This window comes from Amphibalanus amphitrite, unplaced genomic scaffold, assembly GCF_019059575.1.
Source record: "Amphibalanus amphitrite isolate SeventyFive unplaced genomic scaffold, NRLGWU_Aamphi_draft 000388F_arrow, whole genome shotgun sequence".
In the NCBI taxonomy this organism is placed as follows: domain Eukaryota; kingdom Metazoa; phylum Arthropoda; class Thecostraca; order Balanomorpha; family Balanidae; genus Amphibalanus; species Amphibalanus amphitrite.
The window spans coordinates 539297-567134 of record NW_024881882.1 but is presented as its reverse complement, the minus strand read 5'-3'; the positions used below and the strand labels follow the sequence as shown (position 1 = coordinate 567134).

Sequence of the window (27838 nt, the reverse complement as noted above, 5' to 3'; positions counted from 1 at the left end):
CTGATCACCGATCAGTGAACGTCTGCTATGCCAAGGAAGTCGCATTCGTGCAACTGATCACGTCCAATCGCCAACCAACCTCACAAAGACCGCGGCGAACGCATGGCTTGTCGGGTGAGACGCGCATAGCGCAGCGACCGGATCGACAGCATCCAAAAGACGGAACGAACAGGGGCACCGGTGCGTCTACGTCTCCCCATACATGTAGCTATAGCAGAAGATAAGCGCTCAGCGATGACCCTAATCGCTGTAATGAGTATGAACGTCACATAGTTACCACCCGCACACATTCATCAAACACACAGTCACAGTCTACGTTATTGTATTCGGCAAGGCACATCAGATTGTACATTGATGGCATTACACATCATCACAATGAGCACCACGACTCATATGTGCGAGTTCAGTGATCGTACATACTGAACTCGGACGCGATTAACGAGATTGCTATGGTCATGGTCTTGGATACTGAGGTTCGTTGACAGATATGTGCGAGACACGGCGGCGGTCGGTGTGAGAGAGATAATACGGCTCAGCCGTCGGGCGGGCGGGCGACTTCCTTCAACCACACGAGATCTATCGGTGAGGCTGGCACTAACACTTGAACTACAAGGTACGTCATAATAGCCCAAGACGTTCGCTATCTACTGTACTAAATGGAACATGGAAATGCCCATAGTATGTTTATAATTTCGTTATCTTTTTACCACACCGGCAGGTAATCATTTACCAACACATGTGAACATGGCATAATAACATCGCAACAATGATGTCCCAGAAACAAAATGTCACTCGTAGCTACCAATCCCCTGTGAGAGACATCATTCATGCTTTACAACACATTTTACACGCAAAAACACGCGTTGTGTTCACTAAACCGTTGCATAAACACAGCCCCAGCCAATTGCAAAAATACTACGCCCATAACACGTTGATGTTCGCGTTTACACAGCCACTCATCTAAGCCCAAGGTTTCATCTAGAACTGACGTAGTACTGGTGGCAATAGCATCCCTTCAACATCCTATCACCCAAGACTTCATACAATCTACATATGTGACGCCGAAACCAACATTCCTCAGCCCTCGAAACACAGAATAATGCTAAATGATGACCCACCGGATGAATGCTATCTGCTGTTCAGTAATTAATGGAAAATAGCCACCTATGATGAGTATAAACACTGCTCAGTTAACATCGAACACCTCTGGTGGGCTTTGCTACCTACAAAGACGACACAAAAATAAAGACAACGTTGTTTTAAGTGTTTCAAGGTGTTTTTAATACGGTGCTGCCTATCACTGAACAGGAAAAGGATAACAGTGATGAGGAGGGCAGGCCACTGACAAAAAAGTACGAAACCATGTCAATCCCATTATTTAACGTCCTTGTTATTTGTATCGCATATGTTGGCCCTGCCATTGCTATAGTATTGTAAGAAAACAAGACTCACTTCTGCTGACTAAGAAGTGGAGCTAAGGTAACGCACTCAGGTATTATTTTAGTCTCCCTCCTCCCCCTCCCCGCCCCGAAAAAATAAGCAAAACAAATAGAAACAAAACTCGTGTCATGGAAATATCGAAAATGACACTGGTCATTTTCAGGAGTTCATACGGTGCAAATGTTCTTAATTGCACATACGAGTACTAGCTCAAAAAGAAAACTCATGACTCGTTTTACATACTGATGAAACAAAACAAAGTGGAAAACTACAACAGCAAACCATGAGACTCGAAAGTTAGCTTACTGAGATTATTCACAACTTCCGATATTCTCGTACACTCGTACACCGGCATGTTCATCGAATGACGACTTCCCGTTTTCAACGATGCTCCTCTGAGCGACATCTTAGCCCATTTTAGGATTCATATGGTTGTTCTGGCCAAGAGTGAAGGATCACAACAATACCCTTCCCCTGCCCCCTTCTATCCCCCTCGGTCTTCAACCTACCTCGGTCACTGCCGTCGGGTTCGCGGGCCCTCTCGGCTCCGGAGTAGGCTGTGACAGCCAGTTCCACGGCGGAGCACCGCTCACGGGCACTGCCGCGGCTACCGTGTCCTCACAGTGCAATAGCAAAGGACAGAGGGCGCAGCGGACGTGGGGCTAGCATCTACCTAAGAGAGCTTACGGCGGCTCTACGCTCTACGCAAGCAGGCTGACGGTAGATTCACACTTTACCGTAGATGAGCAGCTGGAAGGCGGCGACAGATCTACGCTCTAGAAGAGCTGGCTGGCGATGGATCTACAGCCTACGCCCTAGATCAGCAGTCCGCCCCGTGAGCTGACCTCTACACGAGTAGTCCACCGGCCGGCGCGGTTCCGCTCGCCAGTCGTCGGCGCGGTCGTGCCCCGGCGGTGACGGGCGCGGGCATGGCTGACCGCAGCTCCGGGTCTATGATGGAGAGGAGGCCGCCGACTAGGTGCAGCGAGCCTACAGTCAGAACCTGTGCGGGAGAGACAGCGTAGTCATACTAGGAAGAGCACTGGGAGAATTCCATCAACAATATGATTATCTGATGTTACTAGTAAGTTTTCAGACCCTGATGGTTTTTTTTTTTGCAAATCACAGATCAAGCATCATGCACGAGAAGTTTATGCATTTTTATGTCTTAGAATGTAGTTCTTTAAAAAAAAAGTGGGTTGAAGAGCCTTCTCAACTGACCTGTGCGGGAGTATCGCCGCACTGTTCGATGAGCTCCACAGCCTGGCTAATACAGGCCAGTCGGTGGAGCTGGCCTCCCACAGCGCCAGCGGCGGTGTCCGCGGGATCAGACGAGGTCAGCTCGCGCCAGGCGGTGCAGTGGGCGCCCACCCGGCACTGCCGAGACTGGGGCGTCACCGTGCAGTTGGCCTGGTCTGGTGGCAATACAGGTGAGACAGACCAGTTAGTTATGCAGACGAGGTAAAGGGCGTGAACGTACAAAACAAGTGCTGGTTTGCGATGGAAGCATTATTGTAGGAGACATCTTATTGGTCTGGTCTGTTGACAGAAAACGGAAATTACTGGAGACAACATGGTTGATATTATCTATAGGCACTAGGCAGTACAAAAAAGTTCCAGGGGCCACCACATCCAAAGGGCGGGCTTAGTACTCGGTGGGCAACACAATCAGAGGTCACTACGGGTTTGATCTGGTACATACCTATGTGAATTGTGAACACGCTTAACAACACAGACCTGACGATGTGTCCACAACGGGCCAGACGACGCTGGGGCAGAAGATGACGTGGTCCCAGCGCAGGGAGGTCAGCGGCTCCAGAAGAGAGCTCGGCTCGCGACTGCCAGTCGAGTAGAACAGCAGTATCCGGCGCGGCACACGACTGAAATCGAAACGGAGAGACGGCGAAATAGAAACGGAGAGACGGCGTGGAGTTTACACGTGAAACAGTCTGATATGCTGAATGAATAAGGAGATAACTTTTCCAAGCAAACGTTTTGAGCACTCACCTGAACCCAGACAAAGGGACTCCGGTGATCACATAAACGGAGTGAGTCCTATAGTTTAGCCTGAAGTAAATCGATTCACTAAAAAAAAAAAAAAAAACAGCTCACCGAACAGCTAAGGAAAATAAGCATTGTCAACCATGTGAAGTGTACAATTAAGAGCGAACAGAGATTGGAAAACGCTTACTCAAATCGTCATCAAACATCACCAAACGAGTAGTCTCCGGGCACTTGAACATCCTACCACCCGTTCCTCCCTCCCACACGGCGTCCCCACCGGAGCTTCGGTCAGCGTCCCGTTATCACCGCCCCTCTCCGTTTACCGGGCGGTATGTCCGGGGTCGCGTCCACTCAGCACTGACCCGGTGAGAGCGGCATCACGAGCCGCCTCTGACTGGAACCAGTGAACGGCTAGCTCCACGGAGCCGCGCGTGTGAGCTCCGTCCAGGTAGTAGGTGACCGGTCCGCGGGACACCTTCTGTGGGTTACACAGGCGGGGAGGGTGCGGGAAGGAGGTCAGTCTTGGGGGCGGGGGGGGGGGGGTGGACAGACAGGGTACCCACTGGGTAGGTGACCGGGCCGCGGACCACCTTCTGTGGGTTGCACAGGCAGTTGGTAGAGGTTAAAGGCTGGGGAGTAAACGCTTGTTATGATGCTCAACACAGGATTATGACGCTGACGCATGATCATTCATCAGCTATGCGTGAGATAAAGGGATGACAGCCGTTCACCAATCCATGAATCGCCATCAGTTATCGATATAAATGAAAATGCGTGAATGTAACAAACCATCCATGAATAGTCTCCGGCATTTAGGAAGGCTGAAACGGAATCTTTTTGGCACTCAGAAAATTGAAAATCGCGACAGCCTATTCAATAATGCATTAGCTCACGAGCGCATTGACATGTTAGCCCGGACTGACCCAGCGCTGCGACCCCAGCTGACCCGAACTGACCTGACATCGGCCTGGCCAGCGACACTCGGCCAGCGCCTGTGTCTCCAGAGGTGTGAGCGGGAACGGCGGGGCGCGCGGGAGGGTGTCGGTGTCCCCGGTCGGCCGGCACACCCCTCTGGCAATGGCCTCCAGCGCCGGGCAGGGGTCACTGAGATCGCCACCTGATGACAGGGGGGAGGGGGTCAGGACTGACAATGACGTCCAGCGCTGGGCACGGGTCGCTGGGATCGTTACCTGGCAGCAGGGAGGAGGGTCAGTCACTGGCAGTGATACAGCCTAGGAAATCTTGTGATCCTAGCAGGCCCGGGGCGACAATGATCGGGGTGGTCACTCGCAGGGGCACATACAACAGGGACCGACAAGTCCAGAAGAAAAATCGTTCACAAATTCAATGACGTCGAGACAATAGTATCTAGGCTTTTATTTCCAGCCAGTTACGACATATTTTCGCAAGTTATCTCCTTAGCCCAACCTTCAAGCGAAAACAGCCCGTGTCCACGTCTACCTATCTCACCTACGGGTACGCCCCTTGCCTCACTCGTCTCACCTAACGGAAACACTTTTGTCTCACGCCTCTAACCTGCGGTGGCGCGCCAGTATCTGGCCAGCTGGAGGGCCAGCGCCGCGTTCTGACGCTGGTGGGGCCCGGCCATGGCCAGACCGGGCCGGCGACCGTCCTCTGCCCGGTACTCGGTCAGCTCCGGCACAGACAGAATCGGACTCTGCGGAGCGGGTCAGTCATCATAAGTCAGTCGGGTTGAGACATATCCCCGGCGGGGGTCGGGCTCACTTGATCACACCCTTATACAACAGGTGGTAGTTGGTACTACATACTGTCGGCCCGAGACACGACAATAACTTATTCAGAGGAGCAAAGAAAAAGCCGCATATGCCGACAAAGAAAAGCTTCGTCTTAATCCTGGGAGGTTCAGTAATCAAGTGTGTTGTTTAGGGGCACCAGTAGGCAGGCCCGTAATATGACAAACTTTATGTTCTACACAGCTATACTGAATCGGTTGCGCTGCTTCCTCGGCCAATAGTAAACTTGACTAGCTTTTCTGAATCGCTTGCAACCCTTTCCTGGACCAGCAGCAGGACATCAGCCCCTTTACGACCGAGTAAAACGAAGACCGTCACCCGAACCAGACGCCTGGACAGGAAATCACTGGCAGATGGGGCAAAGACCGGACATAACTCGTACCCAAGCCGTGCAGGCGTGGGCGGTAACGCGCCATACGCCCACCGGGCTGCGGGATGTGAAGCGGTGCACATCAGATAGAGAAGAGGGTTGCGACAAATAGGAAGAGGAGAGCGAGAGAAAAAGGGGAGAAGTGGAAGGAACAGAGGGAGGGAGAGACAAAGAGAGGGGAAAGAGGGAGAGGGAGACAGAGACAGAGACAGAGACAGAGACAGAGACAGAGACAGAGACAGAGACAGAGACAGAGACAGAGACAGAGACAGAGACAGAGACAGAGACAGAGACAGAGACAGAGACAGAGACAGAGACAGAGACAGAGACAGAGACAGAGACAGAGACAGAGACAGAGACAGAGACAGAGACAGAGACAGAGACAGAGACAGAGACAGAGACAGAGACAGAGACAGAGAGAGAGAGAGAGAGAGAGAGAGAGAGAGAGAGAGAGAGAGAGAGAGAGAGAGAGAGAGAGAGAGAGAGAGAGAGAGAGAGAGAGAGAGAGAGAGAGAGAGAGAGAGAGAGAGAGAGAGAGAACGTGTGAGACGGGAGAAAAACAGGTAGAGATAAAGATAGAAACAGACACAAGACAGACAGACGAAGACGCAGGTAGAGTTGACATACTGACCCCACACCGGCTGGCCCTGTCAGCCACCACGGGCAGCGTGGCCGCGTGTCGCTGTCGTCCTACAAATACCGGCACCCCCGGTTTGACGATGCCGGCCTTCTGCTCAGCGATCTGCTCGATGCGCGACCCCAGGATGTCGACGTGGTCGTAGTCGAGGAAGGTGATACCGCATACGGACGGATACCTGCCGGAGAGGGGGAAGGTAGAGGGCTGAGTGTCAGCAGAGAGATACCGGATGGATGGTTTTCTCAAGGAATAAGTTAAATAAGAAAGAAGATTAGTACGAAAGAGGAAAAGACGTACAAGATTAATTTTGGAAATATGAATATTGAGATGCGTTTTCACTGTACAATGTACATACATTGATACGGCAATAAACAAACCAAAAATAGAGATCATACTTGTCGCGGTTCACAGTTATACTTAATGGCCGTTTCGGACATCGATAGCGGCACAGCTGGGTCACACGCGTACCGTATGACGTTCGTGCAGTCGTAGGCTCCGCCGATGCCCACTTCAATCACCGCCACGTCCACTTGTTCCCGCACAAACACGTACAGGGACATCAGAGTCAGGAACATGAAGTACATCGGCATCTGTTCGCCATCATCCTGAAAACAGCGTCATCAGGAACATGAAGCTCATTGATGGTTACTATTTTAGCTTGGGACACGACGATCTACGACTCACTTAAACTACATAGGGTGACAAGGAAAGGTAGTGAGCATTGTACAAAAGCAAACGAGACTGCGGAGGGGATGATGGACGGGATATCGTATGTGCAGGGACTCTTTAAAACGGCAAAATACGTTTGTGACAAAATAAAAAAGAAGAAGGACACAGCGATTTTGCTTAATGTTATGATGCATAACGAGTTAACCGCAGCCGATCCGTGCGTTTTCAGTTGATGGTATGACAAGTCCGTTAAAGACAGCCATCCGCCCCAATTTATTCAGATCAGCCGCGTCGCCGCGTCGCCGCGTCGTGTGTGACATTCGACGTACCCTCTGACCGGCCGACTCCATTGGAATTATTTATCATCCAGCGCGCGCGAAACTAAACAATATCGTCCCCATCCAAGGTCAACGCGCTACTTTGGGAGTCGGTAGTCCAGAAAGCTACAAGTCCTCTCGGTGGTTCCGAGCATGTGTATTGTGTACCGCGCTACCGCATATCCCGGACACGGTATAAAAACGATCAGTATAATTAACCTGGCCATATACTTCTGTATATCGGTAAACAGACTGCAGAGGTCTAGGATCTTGCGAACAGTTTCAGCTACAGTACTGAAAGGGATGGCAAGAAATAATAGTTGTCGTTTTGTATATAAAAACTAAAATTTCAAAGAGATCAATCAGAGGTCACTGACCACTCGAGTTCGACCACCCTGACCACCGATCAGCGCCCCGGACCGCTGACCAGTGGCCACTAACCAGCGCCTCAGACCACCGGGTGCTGACCGCTGACCCCTGACCAGCGCCCCTGACCAGTGACGACTGACCAGCACCGCTGACCCCTGACCACTGACCCCAGACCACTGACCAGCGCCTGTTCGAGCCGGTCGAACACCTCCCAGAAGTATGAGGCGAACTCGTGCTCGGAGATGGACTGGCCGCCCACCCTGATCCGCTCCCTGGCGGCCACCAGGTGCGGCGAGCTGAAAAAGCCCGTCCGGTAGCCGTGGTGGCGCAGCAGACTCTCCGTCAGCGCACACGTCGAGCCCTTGCCCTTGGTGCCTGCCGACGGGCGAGACTCGGCGTCAGATAACGGCACATCAAAGACCGGACCGTGTCGACCTTGGGAGAAACGACGCAGCAAAACACGCAGGATTTCATTGTTTACTGGCTATAACCCACTGACGCATCTACCAATTATTGGCCTTGGTACACAGCGTCCCAGCCCGACCGGCTCGTCCAAGGCCACATACACAGAACGCCAGATCAGTCCGGCTGTCGGGGAGAACAGAACGATAGATCGGGTGCCGAGTAGCAGAGTATTGCGGTGAACCCTTCACGGCGGGACACACACACACTACACGGTCACTGACAGCCACTAGCTACGTATGTACGCATGAGGGAGAGACACTGGAGCGCGGGATGGATGGCGATGGATTCTAGGCTATATAACTATCTTCGTAGTTTTGTTGAAATCTGGAAGCAAAAATGACAAGCCCACGACACGGCTGACGCACCTGCGACATGTCTGACGCACCTGCGACATGTCTGACGCACCTGCGACATGTCTGACGCACCTGAGACATTTCTGACGCACCTGCGACATGGATGACGCGCAGCCGGCGCAGGTGCTGCTGTGTGAGTCCCAGGTGGCGCAGGCAGGCGGTCGTCTGCAGAAGACCCCTCTCGGGGCGCGCGTGACGTTCGGCTCGCCGCTGCTCGAGCGACGCCTGGCTGCTCTGCAGCGAGTTCAGCGCTTCGATAGCGCGCTGAAACGGAGCACAGGGCACACGTACAGGCATCCACAGGCTGTACTTTACACACTGGAAAGTCATACCAAAGTTCATCCTACCCTTCACTCAATATGTCCCGACCGTACTCTACCTACCGATATAGTTAATTAGTGTCTCGATAGCCGATAGCCCGCTAAAACGGAGTATACATATAACAGAGATACATATATAGCCCGCACTCTTACCCCCGATATTGAACTTTACCTATAGTGTTTTGGTAGCGCGCTGGCGCGGAACACAAGCATACTAGCCAGCGCACCGAGAGGGGTCACGACATGGCAAAACTTCACGAGCTTCCCAGTGACGGGGAAGGGCGGATTCCTGCTCTCTCCCCCCTCCCCCCCCCCCCCCAGATCTCAAGAACGAAGCACGGTGACGACAAACAGCAAACAGCACAGACTGATGGCTCCGTCAGTAGAGTGCTGGAGTCTGTGTAACGAGACCATGCATCTGGTTACAAAAGTCCGGGTTCGAGGCGGACGGGCGCTAAATGTTTATTATGAGCCTCCTGACGGGTACGGTGACGGGTTGGTGGCAGGCCATAACCATCCGAAGTCAGTGAGGGTACCGGATGTTCGCGGATATGTGCATACGTTAAATATCAGACTTTAAAATCTGTCATAGCCCAGGAATTTTATGATTGGACTTTGGAGGGTAGAGGGCAGGGCCAATGCATGAAGCTCTGCTCAGCAGGGTCTTGGTCTCTGTCTTTGTGAATCCTTCCATTCACTTCAAGAGGTTCAGACTAGATTGACTTAAAAAAAAAACAGACAAGGGCTACAATTTTAACTGAGATCATTTTCAGGTCAGCTCAAAAATGATGTAACAGGAGGTGAAATAGGCAAAATTGAAATGATTGGGGGACAACTGCACAAAAGTATGAAACAATCACACAAAAACAAAAATAATAGCACCATCATGATCAACTAGCTGAGATGCATCAAAGCATGCAGGCACCTATCTTTTTGAGTTTTGACCTTGAAAGGTTGAGGTCAATGTCAAAACTTGACCTCAGGTCAGTTTACCTGAAAATGAGCCGTGGTCTGTGCATTGACATATACATCAGTATCATTCGAGCATCTCAATGACAATCATATACTGATTAAGCATATAGATTGACAAGACTGCTGATCATTTAAAGGAAAAGGGCCACCTTTAACATGGTGATTGAAACTGAGATAGCCATCTTGTAGCCCGTGTCCGAAAACCGAATTGTCTTCCTCCTTACGGCCGATTTCGGCCTCCATTCGTAGTTATCGGCAATTTTAAAAGAAAATACGCCAGGAATGCGTCCTTATCCCAGGAATGCGTTCTTATCCGACAATACAGCCACCCGCGGCGAGGCTTTGGTTTTTTACCAATCAGCTCCAACCAGCTCAGCTCTAACCAATCAGCTTATCTGACACAATCCGACGAGTCTGTCTTCTGAACGCTGATTCAGATTGGCTTGAGTGTGACGTCATCGCTATGCCATCATACAGTAGGTGCCGTAGAGAGTATCAACATAGTACCAATATGTTAAATAGTTTTAAATACTTTTCGCGAATTGTGCACTTCTGGCACCAGTTTTAAAAAGAAAATGAAAAATAATAATGTCAAAATGAAAAACAACGATATCTTCATATTTCACGAAGGTGGCCCTTTTCCTTTAAGAAGCAGGCATCGGTAGGATTGTGATTGCAGGATTGCAAAATCCTGATTGCATTCCTTTTTGGTGGATTGCACCTGGATTTGAAATCCATTCCAAAAAACAGGATTTGATTGCGGATTGGATTGCATCATACTTCCAATTTTTGCAATCCAATCCGGATTGTGTTTGATTAGTGCTTTGAAATGGTTTGTTGCGATTTAAAATTATGAGATCGGCTTCATCGGCTTAATGTACTATGCTATCAAGGGCTTTACATCGAAACTTGAAATAATTTAAATGCTTTTAATTTAAACGCTCAAAATAATAAACTCTGATGAACTACATAGGAAGGGCAATATTACGTACCGTAAAACGGGGTGTTAAGGGACAGTTTTGAGGTGTTTTGTTATATAACTCAAGAAGGGTTGGAGATAGAAGCATCAAATTGTCAGCATTTTATGTGGAATTTGGTGCTTTACATGCCTGCTACATTGAAGTTTTTAAGATTTATACCTGCATATTATTTTTATTATTTTTCATCACTGTCCCTTAGCACCCCAATGTGGGGTGTTAAGGGACACCTATATTATTCCAAGTAATGGTCATCAAATGCCCACAATTGGGGTGTGGAAGGGCACACAATTTATTTATTGAAATGTTTTGCATATTCTGTCACAAAACAAGCCAGGTTCATTCACCACTTATGACCTTTTTAGCCAATTACGTGTAATGCAGTTTACGCTTGTGGAAAATGTGCTAATTATAAGGTAAACAGAACCAAAAAGTAATCTTCTGTCATCAATAAAAACCCATGTTGAAGCTAGTCACTTGTCATTATGTTGCCCTCTTTGTTTTAGCCTTTTTATGATGACATCACATTTACCTACATCAGTCTCCATTGACCCATCATTGTAAAAGAGAGTGTTGAGATGTTTTGTTACATAACTTAAGATGTGTTAGAGATAAAAGCATGAACTTGCCAGCATTTTATGTGGAATTTGGTGTTTTCCATGCCTACTTAATTAAATTATATTCAGATATTATTTTTTATTTTTTCTTCCCTGTTCCTTAGCACCCCACATCCACCTCAAAATATGCATGTATCTGGAAAAGAGGAAGAGGATGATGAATGAATGGGTGGATTGGCACAAGTTTTTCAGGAAACATGTGCAATACATGTGACAATACACCTATGCATTCATTTTCCCTGTACACCCACCAGTTTATGTGGTACACACAGAGTTTTGGAGATGTTTCAATTTTGTGAAAATGTAGCATGATTTTCAAATCAATTTTTGAACCAAATCACTTGCATGAAAAACCATACCATTTTGTCCTATGGTCAAGAGCAAAACAGTGTCAACTACCACATTGAAGTTTTTATTGAACCTTCTCAAATTAGGAAGTTAATATGACTCAAAGTTTTTCCCATGCAACTGTCCCTTAACACCCCACTGTCCCTTAACACCCCATTTTACGGTACCTATTTGAGGGCGAGATTTAAAAATATAAAACACTGGTTGGGTAGATGTTTAAATGTGGAGGTGTTTGAGGCAAAAAATATTTCCCATAAAATACCTTTGCCGCCCTTAGATAGGAATTACTCGCAAGACTAGGTACTAGAAATGGGTGATTTGGGGATGGGGCACGGCCCTATGCCCCCCTCCCTCCCCAGATCCACTAGTGCACATAATAATACAACAGGATTGCAAAAAAAGAATTGCGGATTTGATCACAATCCAAGTGAAAAAAGGGGATTGCGGGTAGGAATGTAATCCACTTTGGCACTAGGAATGTGGATTGGGAATGCAATCCTTTCAAAAAGGATTTTACCGATGCCTGTTAAGAAGGCCTTTAAATGAAATATTCATTTGTTTTAAACTAAGACTGACGCTTAATATTAAACATTGAGCCTTTGCCTAACATTTCACATCTACTGCTTATTCTAATTCATGGGCATATGAATTATGAAATGAAACAATGATTCACTGGTTTCATTTTGCTGGGCTCAGCGCAAATATAATATACCCTTTGATGGCTGGCACAGTGATATAGATCTACACATTAGGCTAATACTGACAAATAGAATGCCATATCTTGGCCAGGATCCAAGAGGCCAAAACACTGACATTCCAGGCTCCAATCATCCAGATGCTAACCTTGTACTTGAAGTCCATGGTCGAGCAAGCCTGCCTCTGTTGGAGCGCGACGCCGAACGGTGTAAGCCGGATGCTGCTCTGCACAAAGCGGAGCATTCTCCGAGCCACCGCACTTCCAGAATCCAGAGTCCAAAGTGCACGATAAGCTCGAAAACAAGTGCCGCGAAAAAGTAATCAAACACAGTTATACCGTTATAGGTACTAATAACACTTCCTCGCATCACGGCTCACGCCCCTCTCGTTCAAGCGTCTCACATCAGTGACTGATCACTCATTCCCTCTCACGCTCGCGCTCTCCGTTTCAGTTTGAGTTCTCTATATTCCGTGGCCCGTGGCGCTCTCTTCTCACTTGCTTCTCAACTCAAACTTGAACTTGCTTCTCACCAACTTCTCACTACTCTTCCCCGCGTGCCTCGCGTGGCTGTCAAGGATGATACTAAAATGTAAACAAAGCGATGTATCGTAGAATTGAGTTAGCATTGGGTTTTTAAACCAATACATAGAATCCCTTAGTGCTGGCATATGGAAGGGAACACTTCATCTGATATTGAAGACCCCAGAAATGACTCGAGTCTCAACTCTCAACTCTCAACAAACGTAATCAAAATCACGTTCTCGGCTTCTCCCAACAAGGCTTGGACCAGAAAATGGTTACAAGTGTATTCATTAAAAAAAACCTAACACTTTGTCTTTGACCAGCTGTTGCATTGGCGTGTTACAATGGTTGACACGGTCACTGTAGCTCACATGAATTTGAAATGTATTTTATGGTCATTTAAGGATACATTCTGTAACAGTAGCACCTTTTGACATAAAAAATAGCATTCAACTTGCAAGAATTATCTTTATCAGTACAAGTACGACCAAAGTTCGACGACCTTGCGATGACCTTGCTCTCGGGATCCTACACATACGGTTGTGAATGTGAAGTTCATACGTATTTGGCAGGCGGCGCGATGGGATATGGTAGCTCTATTATGAGACGTTTCTGGGGAAGTGGTGACATTCGGCTGGAAGCGCGGCCGGCTAGAGCGCTGTTCGGCAGCCGGCTATTTTGTGTGCAGGGTATGACGTATTTCGCGAGCCGACGTCACAGGCGGTGACGTCGGCTCGCGCGCGAGCCGAGCGCCAACGACAAACTAACGGGAACCCTCGGACACCCTCGGGGCATAAACCGCGGAGTAGCATATTGAGCGAGTCTTAAAAGGAAAATTCATATATTTTCGTTTCTGAAATGATGATCAGGGTGTATCTTACCTTTTTACATATCATTTAAGCTTACCTAACACTTCAGTTGCCAAATATCTGCAATTTATTCAAGCGAAGGTATTTTCAGTAAATATCAATGGTATAGACCGAAATCTTTGAATAAAAACTCCAATCAACAGAAATAAAAATAACTTAATTTATTCCAACCATTTCCTCCAAATAAACAACATAAAAAGTAAACTCACTTTTACACACATCATTCAAAATAACGCATACTAACACGCCGCTTTTGACAATTGCGGCGTCGAGTGGCGCGCTGCTAGCGCTCTTTTTCGATCGCAGAGACCCTGCACGCACGCGAGCACACTACGTCACGTCCGGGGGGCACAGGTATATGAAAAATCGCAGTGACGTAACACTTTTCTCGCTTCTCATTGGTCAATAGCCCGTTGCCGGGGTAACGTGCACGTATGTGAGCGCGGGCAAGAGTACTAGCCGGCCGCCGATCAGGGCTTAGTATAAAGCATATATGCTTTATTATGAATGATGTGTGTTAAAGTGAGTTTTTATGTTGTTTATTTGGAGGAAATGGTTGGAATTAATTAAGTTATTTTTATTTCTGTTGGTTGGAGTTTTTATTCAAAAGATTTCGGTCTATACCATTGATATTTACTGAAAATACCTTCGCTTGAATAAATTGCAGATATTTGTCAACTGAAGTATTTTGTAAGCCTAAATGATATGTAAAAAGGTAAGAGACACCCTGATTATCATTTGAAAAACGAAAATATATAAATTTCCCTTATAAGACTCGCCCAATATGCTACTCCGCGGTTTATGCCCCGAGGGTGTCCGATGGTTCCCGTTAGTTTGTCGTTGGCGCTCGGGGCCCTGTTTCACCGGTGATAGCAGCACGCTGCTATCAAATTGCGCGAGCTGACGTAATGTGATGACGTCATACTGCTGACGTAGGGGGCAATTCTGGCGCACGATTGCCGCAATATTGTTTTACGTCATCAGCTAAATGTTCGAAGTTAATGTCCAAATTTTTCCTAAACCCAACTTTTTTTAAATACATCATATTGAAAAAATATATATCAAAAATATATATACTATCATGACTGCGTAAACTCTTACTTTTAGGCTCATACGTCACTTAATGCCGCCGCCAAGGTCGCGGCAATCGTGCGCCGGAACTACCCATTACGACAACAGTATGGCGTCACGACATGACGTCAGCTCGCGAAACGTGATAGCAGCTTGCTGCTATCACCGGTGAAACAGGGGCCGGGCCCTGTTTCACCGGTGATAGCAGCAAGCTACTATCAAATTGCGCGAGCTGACGTAATGTGATGACGTCATACTGCTGACGTAAGGGGCAATTCTGGCGCACGATTGCCGCAATATTGTTTCACGTCATCAGCTAAATGTTCGAAGTTAATGTCCAAATTTTTCCTAAACCCAACTTCTTTTAAATACATCATATTGAAAAAATATATATCAAAATATATATATTATCATGACTGCGTAAACTCTTACTTTTAGGCTCATACGTCACTTAAAGGAAACAGTCCACTTTCCTGAAATCAGTATTTTGCTATTGATTTATGATTTTTTATGCTCAAAATAATCATGAAATAAAATAAAACCTTTTTGTAAAAACAATTATTTTCTATATTTTAATATAGGACGAACTATATTCTATGTAAAATAATGCTTGACGCGGAAGCTTATTACGCATTGACCAATCATATTGCGTAGCTCAAACCTACGCATACTGCATTGGCTGTAAGCAGCACGCTGATTGGCTGACGATGACGTGGCTGCATTCCTGTGCAAGGCACGCATTCCTCTACAAGGCACTCTTTTCGGAACGAGAAATGGAATATCCGGAACTATCCATTACGTCAACAGTATGGCGTCACAGCATGACGTCAGCTCGCGAAACGTAATAGCAGCTTGCTGCTATCACCGGTGAAACAGGGCCCGGCTCGCGCGCGAGCCGACGTCACCGCCTGTGACGTCGGCTCGCGAAATACGTCATACCCTGCACACAAAATAGCCGGCTGCCGAACAGCGCTCAGGGCCCTGTTTCACCGGTGATAGCAGCAAGCTACTATCAAATTGCGCGAGCTGACGTAATGTGATGACGTCATACTGCTGACGTAAGGGGCAATTCTGGCGCACGATTGCCGCAATATTGTTTTACGTCATCAACTAAATGTTAGAAGTTTACGTCCAAATTTTCCTTAAACCCAACTCCTTTTAGATACATCATATTTAAAAAAATATATAATAAAAATAAATGTACTATAATGACTGCGTAAACTCTTACTATTAGTCTCATACGTCACTTAATGCCGCAGCCAAGGTCGCGGCCATCGTGCGCCGGAACTGCCCATAACGTCAGCAGTATGGCGTCATCAGTTGGGCAAACTACGGGAAGGTAATCACGAACTTGATTAATCAAGTTCATGATTATGACGTCATGAAAATGGGGCGTGGCATGACCATATAAGGAGTTGTAATCAAGATTTTGATTACTTTTCGTGCACCGAACTATTCAAGTGTTTCGTTTCGATTGTTATAATGTCCATATCGACACGATTTTTTACCAGGTGAAACGCAATATTCTATTCTCCCGAAATGATATGGACCGGTAGCAGTGGGATATGTACTTTAGCTCATATGGCGAAAGATAAACTGCTAGCCTAACTTTTTCAGAAAAGTGATATTTTTTAAAGCCCTTTTTAGGCGGATATTATTCTTTTATCCACATTTTTACGTTTCTAATTTAAAAATAAATCATTGAACATTCATTTTACACACGTCTTAAATTGGTCGTAATAAAGATTTCTTCGAAAAGGCACCGTCGCCTAGTAGCACGCCGCCATTTGTCGTGTTGTCGGTGTGTGGGTGAGGCCGGAAATTGGCGCCGAATTATTGGTAATTGGTTCTTATAGGTAAAATTAGCATTTTTTAAATAATTTAGATCATGTTTGTAAATTTGAATAGCCTCAACCTTCATGTGCGTCGGTATAAATGTTGAAATATCGCGATAGAATTTATGATGATTTTGTAGGCTATCATGGCGCATGCTTTCCGCGGTATAATATATTAATTATTTACGAAATGTATTGCTATTTACAGGGTTATAGTTTATTTTAAAGTAAATAATAGGCCTATTTTGTTGTTTGGGGCAATTGTTGATTAGAGAGGCACATTTAACTGCCCACAGTAGCTAGAAATGTTATGGCCTGGCAGGTTGTGCGAAAGTTTGCAGTGTGGCCATATCATTTATTCAGTCAATTGTCTGTGCAAGCAGGGACCAATAGGATATATCTTCTAGTTTTTAATGAAAAGTTAAATTTGGGCTTATGCTAGGTTATTCATACTTGCATTCTAAGTGGCTTTGTCATGGATTCATAGAACAATAATAGAAGTGGTGACTGCAAATGTGTCTGTTTTTCCACAGCTCATCAAAGCACCACCTCCTCGCTGTAGCAGTGGGCGTCGCCGTCACCACAGTATTGTTCAGGAAGCTCGTGATAATGGTACCTATGGTCTCACGTTGAGGAACGCTCAATCAAAAAATGATATGATGAATTTCTTAGGAATTAAGCGGACTAAGTACAGCTACATTTGTATTATGTGCATCGCTCATGCAAGACAGCAGGCCAGGATGCAGGGACACACAGCTGCAGGTATGTATGAATTGTTTTTGCAATAGATGGTTGTAGTGTTTTGTTTTGTCGCTGGTGTGTCACGTTCAGTTTTGTGCATCACGTTCAGACACTACAGTGGTCCAGTCCAGTGTACATTTTGCACACTCAAGCTGGGCATGCTGAAAATAATTCGCTGGAGCTCCTTTAGTGTAATCTCATAAAGTTGCCTGGCACAACTTGAGAACTTTGCGAGCTCACATGACTCATCCCCAGTTTTGTCCTGACACAGCCCAATCTAATCCTTTTTCAAGATACAGGCATTGTCTAATGTTTTCAAAACAATTTATTCTAATCTAAATGCAGAAACTTCTTCACTAATGCATGTGTAATTTGTACCTACATTTTCCAAACTGCTGAGTCTGAGGCATTGTACATTATTTTCACATCATGTGCCAAAATGTAGTACCTATCAGTGCCCTGTGCCAACTCATCAGGTCCATGTCTTGTCTTGTTTGCCTTGTTACATCCGCCTACCTCTCCTCCATCATTTCTTCCTTCCATCTTTCCTTGCTTCCTTCCTCACTCCCTCCCCTCTCCTCTCCTCGTGTCTCCTCTCCTCGTGTCTCCTCTCCTCTCTCCCCTCCCCTCCCCTCCCTCCCTCCCTCTCTCCCTCCCTCCCTCTCTCCCTCTCTCCCTCTCTCTCTCTCTCTCTCTCTCCCCTTTACTCTTTCCCTCCTTCTCTCCTATTCTTTCTCCTCCATTTTCTCCCACGCAATGTTAAGTGTACCTATAATTTGGTTATGAACATTTTGCAGGGGATGAGCTGGAGAACCTGCATCGCATTCTCCAAGAGACGACGGAAGCCAACGGAGGCCCGCAAAACTTTCCATCCCATAATCGTGAATGGAGAGCTGGGCGGGGAAGACGCGGTATTCGTCGAGGCCCAGGAGGTGGTATCGGCGCCACCAGACCAAGCATTCCTGCTGTGGCAGGCCACCTTTTGGATTTTTAACATCAAAACTCCTAAAGACATGGTCAATCTGAATTGGTTTCTGAGAACCAAAGTGTTTGGTGGGGTGAAGGCCGATGTGCCGCCATCAGCGGCGGCCATTGCGACCGTGAAGCAAGTGGAGTGAGATCCCCCTAGAGCATGCCGCTGCGGGGTGTCGGAAGCGTTTGCCAATTCTTTGAGCCTTCCACTGGCAGGACTATAAATACACATTTCTTGAAATATATCTTTGATCTGTGCTTGGTTACACGGGCTCTGGGTTGTGACGCTATTCGTCCAATATATGTGGTCGACGGTCGTATGCAGATTATCATTTGAGCTGACTTATGGTCAGGCCGCTTATCGCGGACAGCGGTGTTCTTGCTCGGGGTGGTCTTTTTTCAGCTCCGTGTTCGGCAATGTGAGCGAGCAAGCGCGAGAAGAGGTGTGCTCGTGCACAAGTTCACATGTGTGTGCCACATCCCTAACTCGTCTAAAGCTTACAGCTATTGAGTCTCTAGCCACCCACCAAAATTGAAAAACAATCGGTGACGCCGTTCCGGAGATACAGAAATAAGGTGCGCGTGTGCAAATATATCCTATCCCCGATTCGTCCAAAGCTTATAGCTAATCCGCTTCCAGCCACACACAAAATTTGAACAGGCTCGGTCAAGTCATTCATGAGAAACATTAACTGCAACATAAATTCCATCCCACCAAAACTGATTGATTTTGTCTATTATATACACCATTACCATTGCATCTTTTAATTAGCTGCATTGTTCAACGGTCGCCAGTAGCACGATCAGCGCGATCAAAATCGTGATTAGCCAGCTGAATGCGAAATCAAGATCATGATTAGCCAGCTGGCTGCGTAATCAAGAAGTTGATCATCGGACTCCCGGGACGACGCCTCGTAATCAAGTTGTTGATTACGTTTTGGTTGCAATCTACCGCCTCACGATTTTCAACTTGAATCATTCAAAGATTACACTTGTAGAGTGACTTCTTCTCTATCGGTCTTAAAATTTTCGTGCATCTCCGTAGACCCTGAATCGAGATTCGGCCGTTTTCGTGACGGGCTGCAAACATGACCAAATATGGGCATAAAATAATCATGAACTTGATTAATCAAGTTCTTGATTACCTCCCCGTAGTTTGCCCAACTGTCATGACATGACGTCAGCTCGCGAAACGTGAGAGCAGCGTGCTGCTATCACCGGTGAAACAGGGCCCAGAGCCCGAAGCGTGCGAAAGGGGTGCGCGCGTGTTGTGTATTTGGTGAATTATTGACTTTATGCTTTATTGCAAATATTATATTGAGTTTCTGCCTGCTTGAAAGCGATAGATATTCTCCCTAAGCCACGGAGACACTAAGCAATCCAGCAAAGTAGGTATACTGGAAGTAATTTTGATTATATCCATGGGTGTCGATTTGTATACCTTTGGGGGTGCTGCAGCACCCCCGATGCTCAAAAATGGCACCCCCAATGGTTTTCCGGGCACCCCCCAATGATTTTGTCCCTCAATAACTCCCACTAACTCTGCTTGAGGAAAATAATTGTTCTGCAGTCTTTCACTTCTAAAAATGAAACAATTACGCAATTTACAAGGCATGAAATAAAGATGTAAAGAAAAGAAAAGTTAGTTTTAACCCTCGCCCATGTGGGGGGGGGGGGTGCAACCCCCCCTGAGGTTTTTCTTAGCTACACGCCGAACCGTTTCAGATAGCCTGCTCAAATTTTCAGTACCCTTTGGGGCATCCTTTGCGCAACTTTTGGTAAGAATTTTTTGTCAAGGTCATGTCGGGTCACGGAGTTATCACGTCATAAAGGGAACAACCTCCGGCCAGATTTACGCTAAATTGGAGATTGTTTCACATTGGTATAAATGCCGACTGACCTGACGCACTGATGGATTGTTTTAGAATCACAACTGGCTGATTTGACATTGACACAATGTCCGTTGACATTTTGAAGGTCACTAAAGGGCAAGGTAAGGTCAGTGACCTCGGTTGACCTCTAATGACTTCTTGCACTTGTATGCCTTTTCGGGGTATTTTGATGCCCTGAATTCGAATTTGCTATCCATTTCAGGCATCGTCGGTTGTTTCTTGTTGTTTATTTTGGGTCAGGGTCTGGGTCAGGTCAGTGACGTCACACGCCTGACGTGACCCAATGCACAAATGACCTTGCAGACTTCCGATGCTCCCAACGCATCATTTTAGTTATGACATCGAAATATACACCAAACGATAGAGAATTGATCAAGGATCACGATAGTGAAGGTTTCAAGTCGATATCTCTTACCGTTTTGCCGCAATCGGCGCGGAACTCTGAAAAAGTTAGATTTTTTTTCGAAAATTTGACCTTTGACCGGTCATAAGTAGGTCAAATGTTGACCTAGGACCAAAAAATATACCACCAATCGCGAGGTCTCGTTGAGAGCAATCCGTTGGTGTTTTGCGCTAAGCTCTACGACGCTTCGTTTTCAAACGCCAGGGGGGGGTCGCACCAACCCCCCCCCTCCATGGGCGAAGGTGGCAAAACACCGTTTACGGGCGAGGGTTAAGAAGAAGGGCAAAAAAAGACGTTAAGTTGCAAAGACACTGGTGTGGGTCCGTCGTACACGTGGTTTAGGGCCATCACAGGCGCGTGGGGCCCTCAGAGCTGCTGTTACGGAACGGACCCTTCATAGGCCGAGAAGAAGATATCAAGATGTCACCGGTGCCTTCAGGAGCCTTTTGAGGTGTGGGGTTCTCAGAGACTGGCATGGTGCGCTCAGACGCCGCTGGGACCCTCCGAGTCACCTGTGTGGGGCCGTCAGGGTCGCTGGTAACTGACAAGAGCCCTCAGAACCGCCCATGTAGGGTTTTTAAAGGCATTGGTGTAGGGCCTTAGAGTTAGGGGTGTGGGGCCCTCAGAGACGCCGGTGTGGCGCTCAGGGGCGCCGGTGAGGGCCCTCACAGTCGCCGTTATAGGGGCCGTTTTAGGGGCCCTCAGAGAAATGGTGTGGGGCCGTTACAGGCGGGTGTGCAGCTCCTAGAGCTGGCCCCCTATAGGCCGGTTAAGACCCCAGAGGCCGGCAAGTGGCCCTCAGAGGCTGGCTTGGGGCCCTTATGGAGAACTTAATGTTGGTACTTGTGGGCCCATGAGGTGTTCTTACGAGCCCTGTGGGGCCCTTCTGAGTCCAAATATAGCACACGTGGAACCTCACCGGCCAATTGGCGCCGCAGGGCCCCTCAGGCCCGAATAACTCGATGGGCCCCTGCACCTGATGGGGGGGGGGGGCATGTGCCTCACGGGCCCACCTGGCTACGCCACTGAGGAAAATCGTAAACCCATAAATATCGAAATGCGATCACCTGTCATTTTTTTCAACGATTATTGTGATCGTCTGATTAACGCCAGAGCCTCGTAGCTATACCGTTGCCTCCCGCGCAATGTCCGCCCCTGTGGACCGCAGGGGCTGCTGCACCGGTGCTAATCGCGGTCACCGGTTTGTCACCTTATTACAGAGGTGCCGGGGCTGCTGCCGAGCTGCCGGCAAATGTACGCGTTTTTTCGGAAAGATGTTTATGTAATGAGGTAGCCAAGTACTAGGACGAGCAGAATTATTTTGAAGAACGTTCAACCTTTGGGAAATATTAGTGGAAATCCCGGGATTATCAGCACCTTATGGTGCTACCCAACCATGCCTTGTACGGTTATGCCCCATGGCAAAGCTGCAATCTTTCACCCGGTGCAGGGGTTGAGCACCCCCAACCATTTTGAAAAATCGACACCCCTGATTATATCTATGACCTAAGGTCAGGTCAATTTTGCGACCTCCCAATTACAAGTCAATGGGAGAAAATAGAAAGGCGCCTTTTTTGGACAAAAGTCATTATGAACACTCTGAAGCACTGAATTACAAGTAACTAAGACACACTGAGCATGGAAATGGTATCCGTGACCCCTGTTTATGCCCCAGAGGTCATCTCACTATCCATTCCTGAGCCCTGAGGTATACACCAGCTAAAAATGTCCAAGCTTGACCTGGAAACTGGCAAAACTTTACCTTTGATGACCTCTGGTGACCTGACCTTTGACTTGACTGACGAGTGATGGAAGTAAATTCTTTATTATTTTTGATGCACTTTCCAATGCAGCCTACGGAGTGTCACTACTTGTCCCAGGAGCCGGTTTAGAAGGGGGTGTTCAAACACCCCCTTGCAGGGCGTGGAAATCCAGCCTCCAGGAGTCCCAGCGGGGGCGGGTAAACTCGTGCTCAAATGGGTGGGATATCCCCCCCCCCCCTGAGGTTTTTCATAAATAGCAGACAATTAGGCTTGACTATTCATCCATCAATTTTACACATGGTGTGCAAGTTAGAAGCTCCTACCTTTCAGGGTCAAGTCACCAGATCACTTTGAATGACCCGACCTCAAATCACCTTTTTGCAGCTTTGTCACGTCCGTGTCAGAGCTTCAGTAGGTTCAAGGTTGCCTTTTTTAGAGGCGCCGTGAAGTCACTACTTATTCAAGAGAGTCTATCAGCCATGGACGGAGGACTGGAGCTGGATGAGACGGATGCCGTCGGCGGCGTCATGTTCGATGACGCCTCTGGGGATGAGGAGGTCGACCAGGCCCCGGCCGCCTCACATGACCGCCTTCTGCAGAATATCAACCGACTCGACTCGAAACGCGCCGGCAGGTAGGGCACACTATATGGGCACGAAGAAAATGGCTTTTGTCGACCGAATAACTAGCAAAATTATGTGTTGTTGTTCTTGTTATGCTCCTTGTCACCTATTTGAGATGTTTGATGTAAAGTTATGAGATGCGTTTGCATAGGTACCTTTGATGTATCTGTTTGTGCATGAATGCCCATTGCCCATAATGCCTTTTTTAACTCTAGATTGTTATAAAAGATAAGATGAGTGTGAACTAGGTATCTTGCTGCTCAACTGCTTTGCCAATATTCCCGTATCTGACAGCGGTGATGCCGTGCCCCGCAGGTCGATCGTACAGCGCTCGGAGGCTGCTCCCGAGATATCCGAGTTCCACATGGCGGCCGCAGAGGACGCCGGTGTGAACGTGCACGACCTGCTGACCAGTCTGGGCGACCAGGCGCGTCACGCCGGCCTCCGGCGCGAGGTGAACCGCGCCAAACACCAGCGCAAGCTGCCGGCGCCGCTCGAGAAACCGCAGGCGCTCAAAGTAAGTGGATGGTGTAGAAAAGAGGAACTGGGTTCTGGGCATCCGTGGCTACCTGAGAACAACCAAGTTTTCTCGATTTTCTCAAAATTTATTTTTTATAATTTTATCCCTAATTGGCGATGAAAATATCGCCAATAAACTAAGCGATATTTACCATGCGTTCGGACGTGCCGTTTTTCGCGTGCAATTTCTACCCCGAGGAATTTCTCACGAAAACGCCCGTTTGGGCACGCCCATTTCGCGGGATTTCTCGCGTTCCGCGATGCCCGAACGGCTGTTTTCGTGAGGAATTCCTCAGTTGGACAACCTACCAGTTGTTTCGTTGACTGCTGATACTGTTTGTTGTAGCCCACGTTACCCGTGCTTCCGCTATGCTACTGTGCTGTGACAGCTGCGCTCCCTGTCCTTCCCCAGGTCCAGCGTAAGGCCGGCTACGAGAAGACGACCAAGGAGGTGACCCGATGGGAGAACGTGGTGAAACAGCGGCGCGGCGCCGAGCACCTCAGCTTCCCGCTGGAGAAGCCCGACATCGGACTGGAAACGTCCGCGGAGCGCACAGCCGCCTTCGTGGTGAGTGACGTGGTCGGTAGCAGAGGACGGACTCAAGAAGCGTCTGTCTCTGTGTGATGTCTGTGTGCCAGTCTAGCTGTGCCCGGCATTTCTTCCGCGTCCCCAAGTCTGTGCTCGTCTCTAATTTGTGTTATTGGGTCTATGCATGTCTGTTGATCTCGAACCTCGAATCTGGTGGGCGTCATAGCCTCATTTTCTGCATCTCTGTCCCTGATATAAGGTAGACTATTAGGTAGAATTTGATCAATCCCGACCGTGTCTGTGCGGGCGCCAGTTGTCTGTGTCTGATCTCCTGTCTCTTTGAGCGTCTCTGACTCGCGCCGTGTCCGTTTTCCAGCCTCAGACACCTCTGGAGCAGGAAATAGCGGCGCTGCTGGGCGGCAGCACGGCCGTGGTGCCCGCCGGACAGATTCTCTCGGAGGCTGAGCGGCAGGCGCTGGCCGCCATGTCGCTGGACGAGGCTCTGGAGAGGCGCAAACAGCTGGCCAAGCACCGCGCCCTGCTCACCTACCAGGAGGCCAAACACCGCCGACAGAACAAAATCAAAAGCAGAAAGTGAGTGGCGTGGGACAGTGCCGTATGTGGCGCTAGTAGAACGTCATTTGCAATTTGTCAGGCGTTGCACGTGAACGTTCAACGTTTACGTGACCCATTGCGTTTATTCTAGTTCACTCAGTAGCATAACTTGTGTTGAACAAGTGCGATAGGCATCAGAGCTGTTAGAAGCCGTTCGCATCAGTGTTCGTTCTGGTTAAAAAGTGGGGGCTCTCCTTTTTGTTTGCTGCTACCCTTTTTATACCTACCTGTATAGTTATACCACCATCTGCTCCTTTTGGATCAGCTTATTTCCGGCGGTCCTCTATTTCTCACATAAGAACTCCCCACCCCGCCCGCCGTCCAGGTACCGGCGTGTGCTGAAAAAGGAGCGACTGAAGCAGCACCTCAAGGAGTTCGAGCAGCTCAAAATCTGCGACCCGGAAGCGGCGCTGGCCAAACTGCGTGAGATGGAGAAACAGCGCGTGGAGGAGCGCATGTCTCAGCGGCACAAGAACACCGGAAAATGGGCACGGCTGCAGGCCATCAAACGCAAATACGACCCGGCGGTAAGGGAGACGGGTGGAGAAGGATGTGGCAACGAGGGGTTGTCGGCTTCGCCTGTCTTTGTTGTCTTGTTACTTGCCGGATGGACCATCTATTTCAGTCGAGCTCAAACGCTGTAGGCCAAATTGTTTTATGGTCTCCCTTTCAGTATTCTTTATTGGTCGTTGGATAAAAGGAATAATAGATGCTGAAATTAAATGGTGAAATAATGTGCTATGGAACCTCGGGCTGCACCTTTACCGGTTAAAAATGTGTTCCGCAGGCTCGAGAGGCGCTGGCGGAAAACCTCCGTATCGGCCGCGAGAAGACTCAGAAGACGGCCCAGTCGGCAGAGGACGGTTCCTCGGACGAAGAGGAAGAAGAGGGTGAGGAGGGACCGGTGGCGTCGGCAGCCGTCGCCCCCACCGACCCCAGTAATCCGTGGATGGCGGCCGATTCTGCGGCCGACTCCGTCGCTGACACGTACGGACGGTATGATAAGTTCTGGACGGAACAGGAGGCGGCCAAACGGCGCCTGCGGGAGGCAGAGCGGCGGGAGGAGGACGCTCAGGAGGACAGGGAGGAGAGTGAGGACGAGGACAGGCCGGCGCCGCGCGTCACTGCCGCTGATATTGCCGCCGAGCCGGACAGTGACGCCGACCCGGAGCCGCTCGAGAGCGAGGAGCCGCCGCGGCCGGCGGGGAAAAAGGGGAAGGCGCTGAAAAGGAAAGCGGATGCCCAGACTGAGGGAAAGAAAAAGACGAAAAAGCTGAAGAAGGGTGCGAAGAAAGCCCAAGATATTGATGGTATTTTTGACACGTATGAAAAGGTAATAACCAAAAAGACCAAGAAAGCAGCGAAACTCTCGAAAGACGGCGACGAACCCTCCGCCAAGAAACAAAAGAAGCAGAAGAAGAAGGGAGCAGCTAAGAAGGCGAAGAAGTCCGGCTCAGATGAAGACGAGCCTCCGTCCGGTGACGAGGCGGAAAAGATGGACGTCTCTGCGGAGCGACGGGCCACCATGGAGGAGCTTGAGGGTCTGGTGGGGGACAAGGCAGCTCCTCAGCCGTCAGCGGAGGAGCTGGTGGCGGAGACTGAGGCTGACCCCGCTCCCGGCCCCGGCTCCGGTCCCGGCGCGCCCGCCCGCTCGGCGCCGGAGCTGGACCCGGCCAAATTTATGGCGGTGGAGACGCGCCGTCTGCGCTCGCTGCGCCCCGGCGGCGATGACGCAGGTGGCGATGACGCCCTGGATGACGCCGATGACGCCCGGATGACGATGGCGGAGGCGTTCGCCGACGATGACGTGGTGGCGGAGTTCAGGTCTGTGGGATTTGTTGTTTCTCCTGGCGATAGCTACGGTTTTCATGCTATTAATTAATGTGTCCATATACATAACCATGGCGACATTGCCACTGCTATCATGTGGACAGTTCGTTCAGTCTCGCTTTTTTGTAATCTTTTTCGTTTTTTCTCATTTATGGATGAGTTACTAATTACCATAACCAGGCCATCGGCATAACTTACCCTTTTGTTCCCAGGGAGGAGAAGGAGTCCACAATAGACGCGGACAAGCCGAAGGACATTGACCTGGCTCTGCCCGGCTGGGGCGACTGGGGCGGCAAAAACATCCAAATGTCGGCCAAGAAGCGCCGCCGACTCCTGTTCAAGGGTGAGTTTTTGTGGGGCATTCTATCATGGCAGGATTGCCGTCTTACGGTGCCTTGCGATGTAGTTGGAATCACTGGCACGATCATTTTACCTGTTGGTGAGCGAGACTGTTATCAGCTCTGTGTTGTCTCTATTAATGGGAAAGGTGCCGGTAGCATCGGCATACTGTGCTCTATTTTTAAAGCACTTTTCTAGGCTATCTATAACCCTCTCCCCCACTTCTATATCACAGACATCAATTTACTTTGAATCACCACATTGTTTGTTTTGTTTTGTTTTTGCCATCCCTGAGACTGTACCGGGTGCACTGTGACGCTTTTTACGAGTGCCGCTCGCCAGTGGCCTGCAGACATGTCTCTATATCAGCGGGTCCCGCCTCTCCTTTCCCCTGCACCCATGATATAGCCGTGGCACCCGTCGGCACTCGATATTACTTATTGCTGACACCCCCGCCCGTCTCGTTCCACAGCGCCCAAGGGCCCCCAGCGCAAGGACCACCACCTCGGTCACGTGATCCTCAGCGAGAAGCGCAATGAAGCTCTGCGGGCGCACCAGCCCAGTGAGCTGCCGCACTACGTCAGCGGCTCAGTCGCCGCCTTTGAGGCGTCCATACGGGCGCCGATCGGTCGCACGTGGCTGCCGGCGCGCGCGCACGAGCAGCTGACCCAGCCGGCGGTCAGCATCCGCGCCGGCACCGTCATCAAGCCGATGGATGAGTCGGCGCTGTTGGCCGGCCGAAGGGCGCGCGGCTCGTCAGGAGGCGGGCGGATGGGCGCCCGACGCCGGCCCAAATAGGACGCCGGTCAGTCACGGGGGTGGACGGTATCGTCCGGGGGGGTCACTGGGGCTGGAGTTGTATTGCTGAATTATGAATACAATTGTTGATGAATTATGTAAATCTTTCGTGAGCACTTTCGTGCTCAGTTGGCAGTTTCAGTTTGACATTTGGGGCTCGTCATGAATCCTTATACCTTATATTGTG

The 27838-nt window shown here is 48.8% G+C and overlaps 2 protein-coding genes across 11 annotated transcripts; one reads left to right on the top strand and one right to left on the bottom strand.

The window, feature by feature from the left end:
* Positions 1–305: 305 nt before the first annotated feature.
* LOC122390264 (folylpolyglutamate synthase, mitochondrial-like) lies at positions 306–12914 on the bottom strand. The gene is made up of 11 exons (XM_043383013.1): positions 12477–12914; positions 8492–8663; positions 7763–7956; positions 6695–6831; positions 6221–6404; positions 4981–5122; positions 4401–4561; positions 3807–3922; positions 3178–3320; positions 2662–2855; positions 306–2443 (listed from the first exon to the last, which is right to left on the bottom strand). The coding sequence occupies exons 1-11, from the start codon at positions 12570–12572 to the stop codon at positions 2288–2290; spliced, it is 1695 nt and encodes a 564-aa protein (XP_043238948.1). The 5' UTR covers positions 12573–12914; the 3' UTR covers positions 306–2287.
* Positions 12915–14160: 1246 nt separating this feature from the next.
* LOC122390263 (U3 small nucleolar RNA-associated protein 14 homolog A-like) lies at positions 14161–27748 on the top strand. 10 transcript variants are annotated; one of them, XM_043383012.1, is made up of 9 exons: positions 14161–14243; positions 22783–23032; positions 23337–23538; positions 23953–24108; positions 24446–24663; positions 25010–25211; positions 25472–26508; positions 26727–26857; positions 27326–27748. In XM_043383012.1, the coding sequence occupies exons 2-9, from the start codon at positions 22878–22880 to the stop codon at positions 27649–27651; spliced, it is 2427 nt and encodes an 808-aa protein (XP_043238947.1). In that variant the 5' UTR covers positions 14161–14243; positions 22783–22877; the 3' UTR covers positions 27652–27748. The 10 variants fall into 10 exon arrangements, with proteins under 10 accessions (XP_043238947.1, XP_043238945.1, XP_043238942.1 ...); XM_043383010.1 differs by having other exon boundaries at positions 14176–14233; XM_043383007.1 differs by lacking the exon at positions 14161–14243 and adding an exon at positions 19176–19334.
* Positions 27749–27838: the final 90 nt, after the last annotated feature.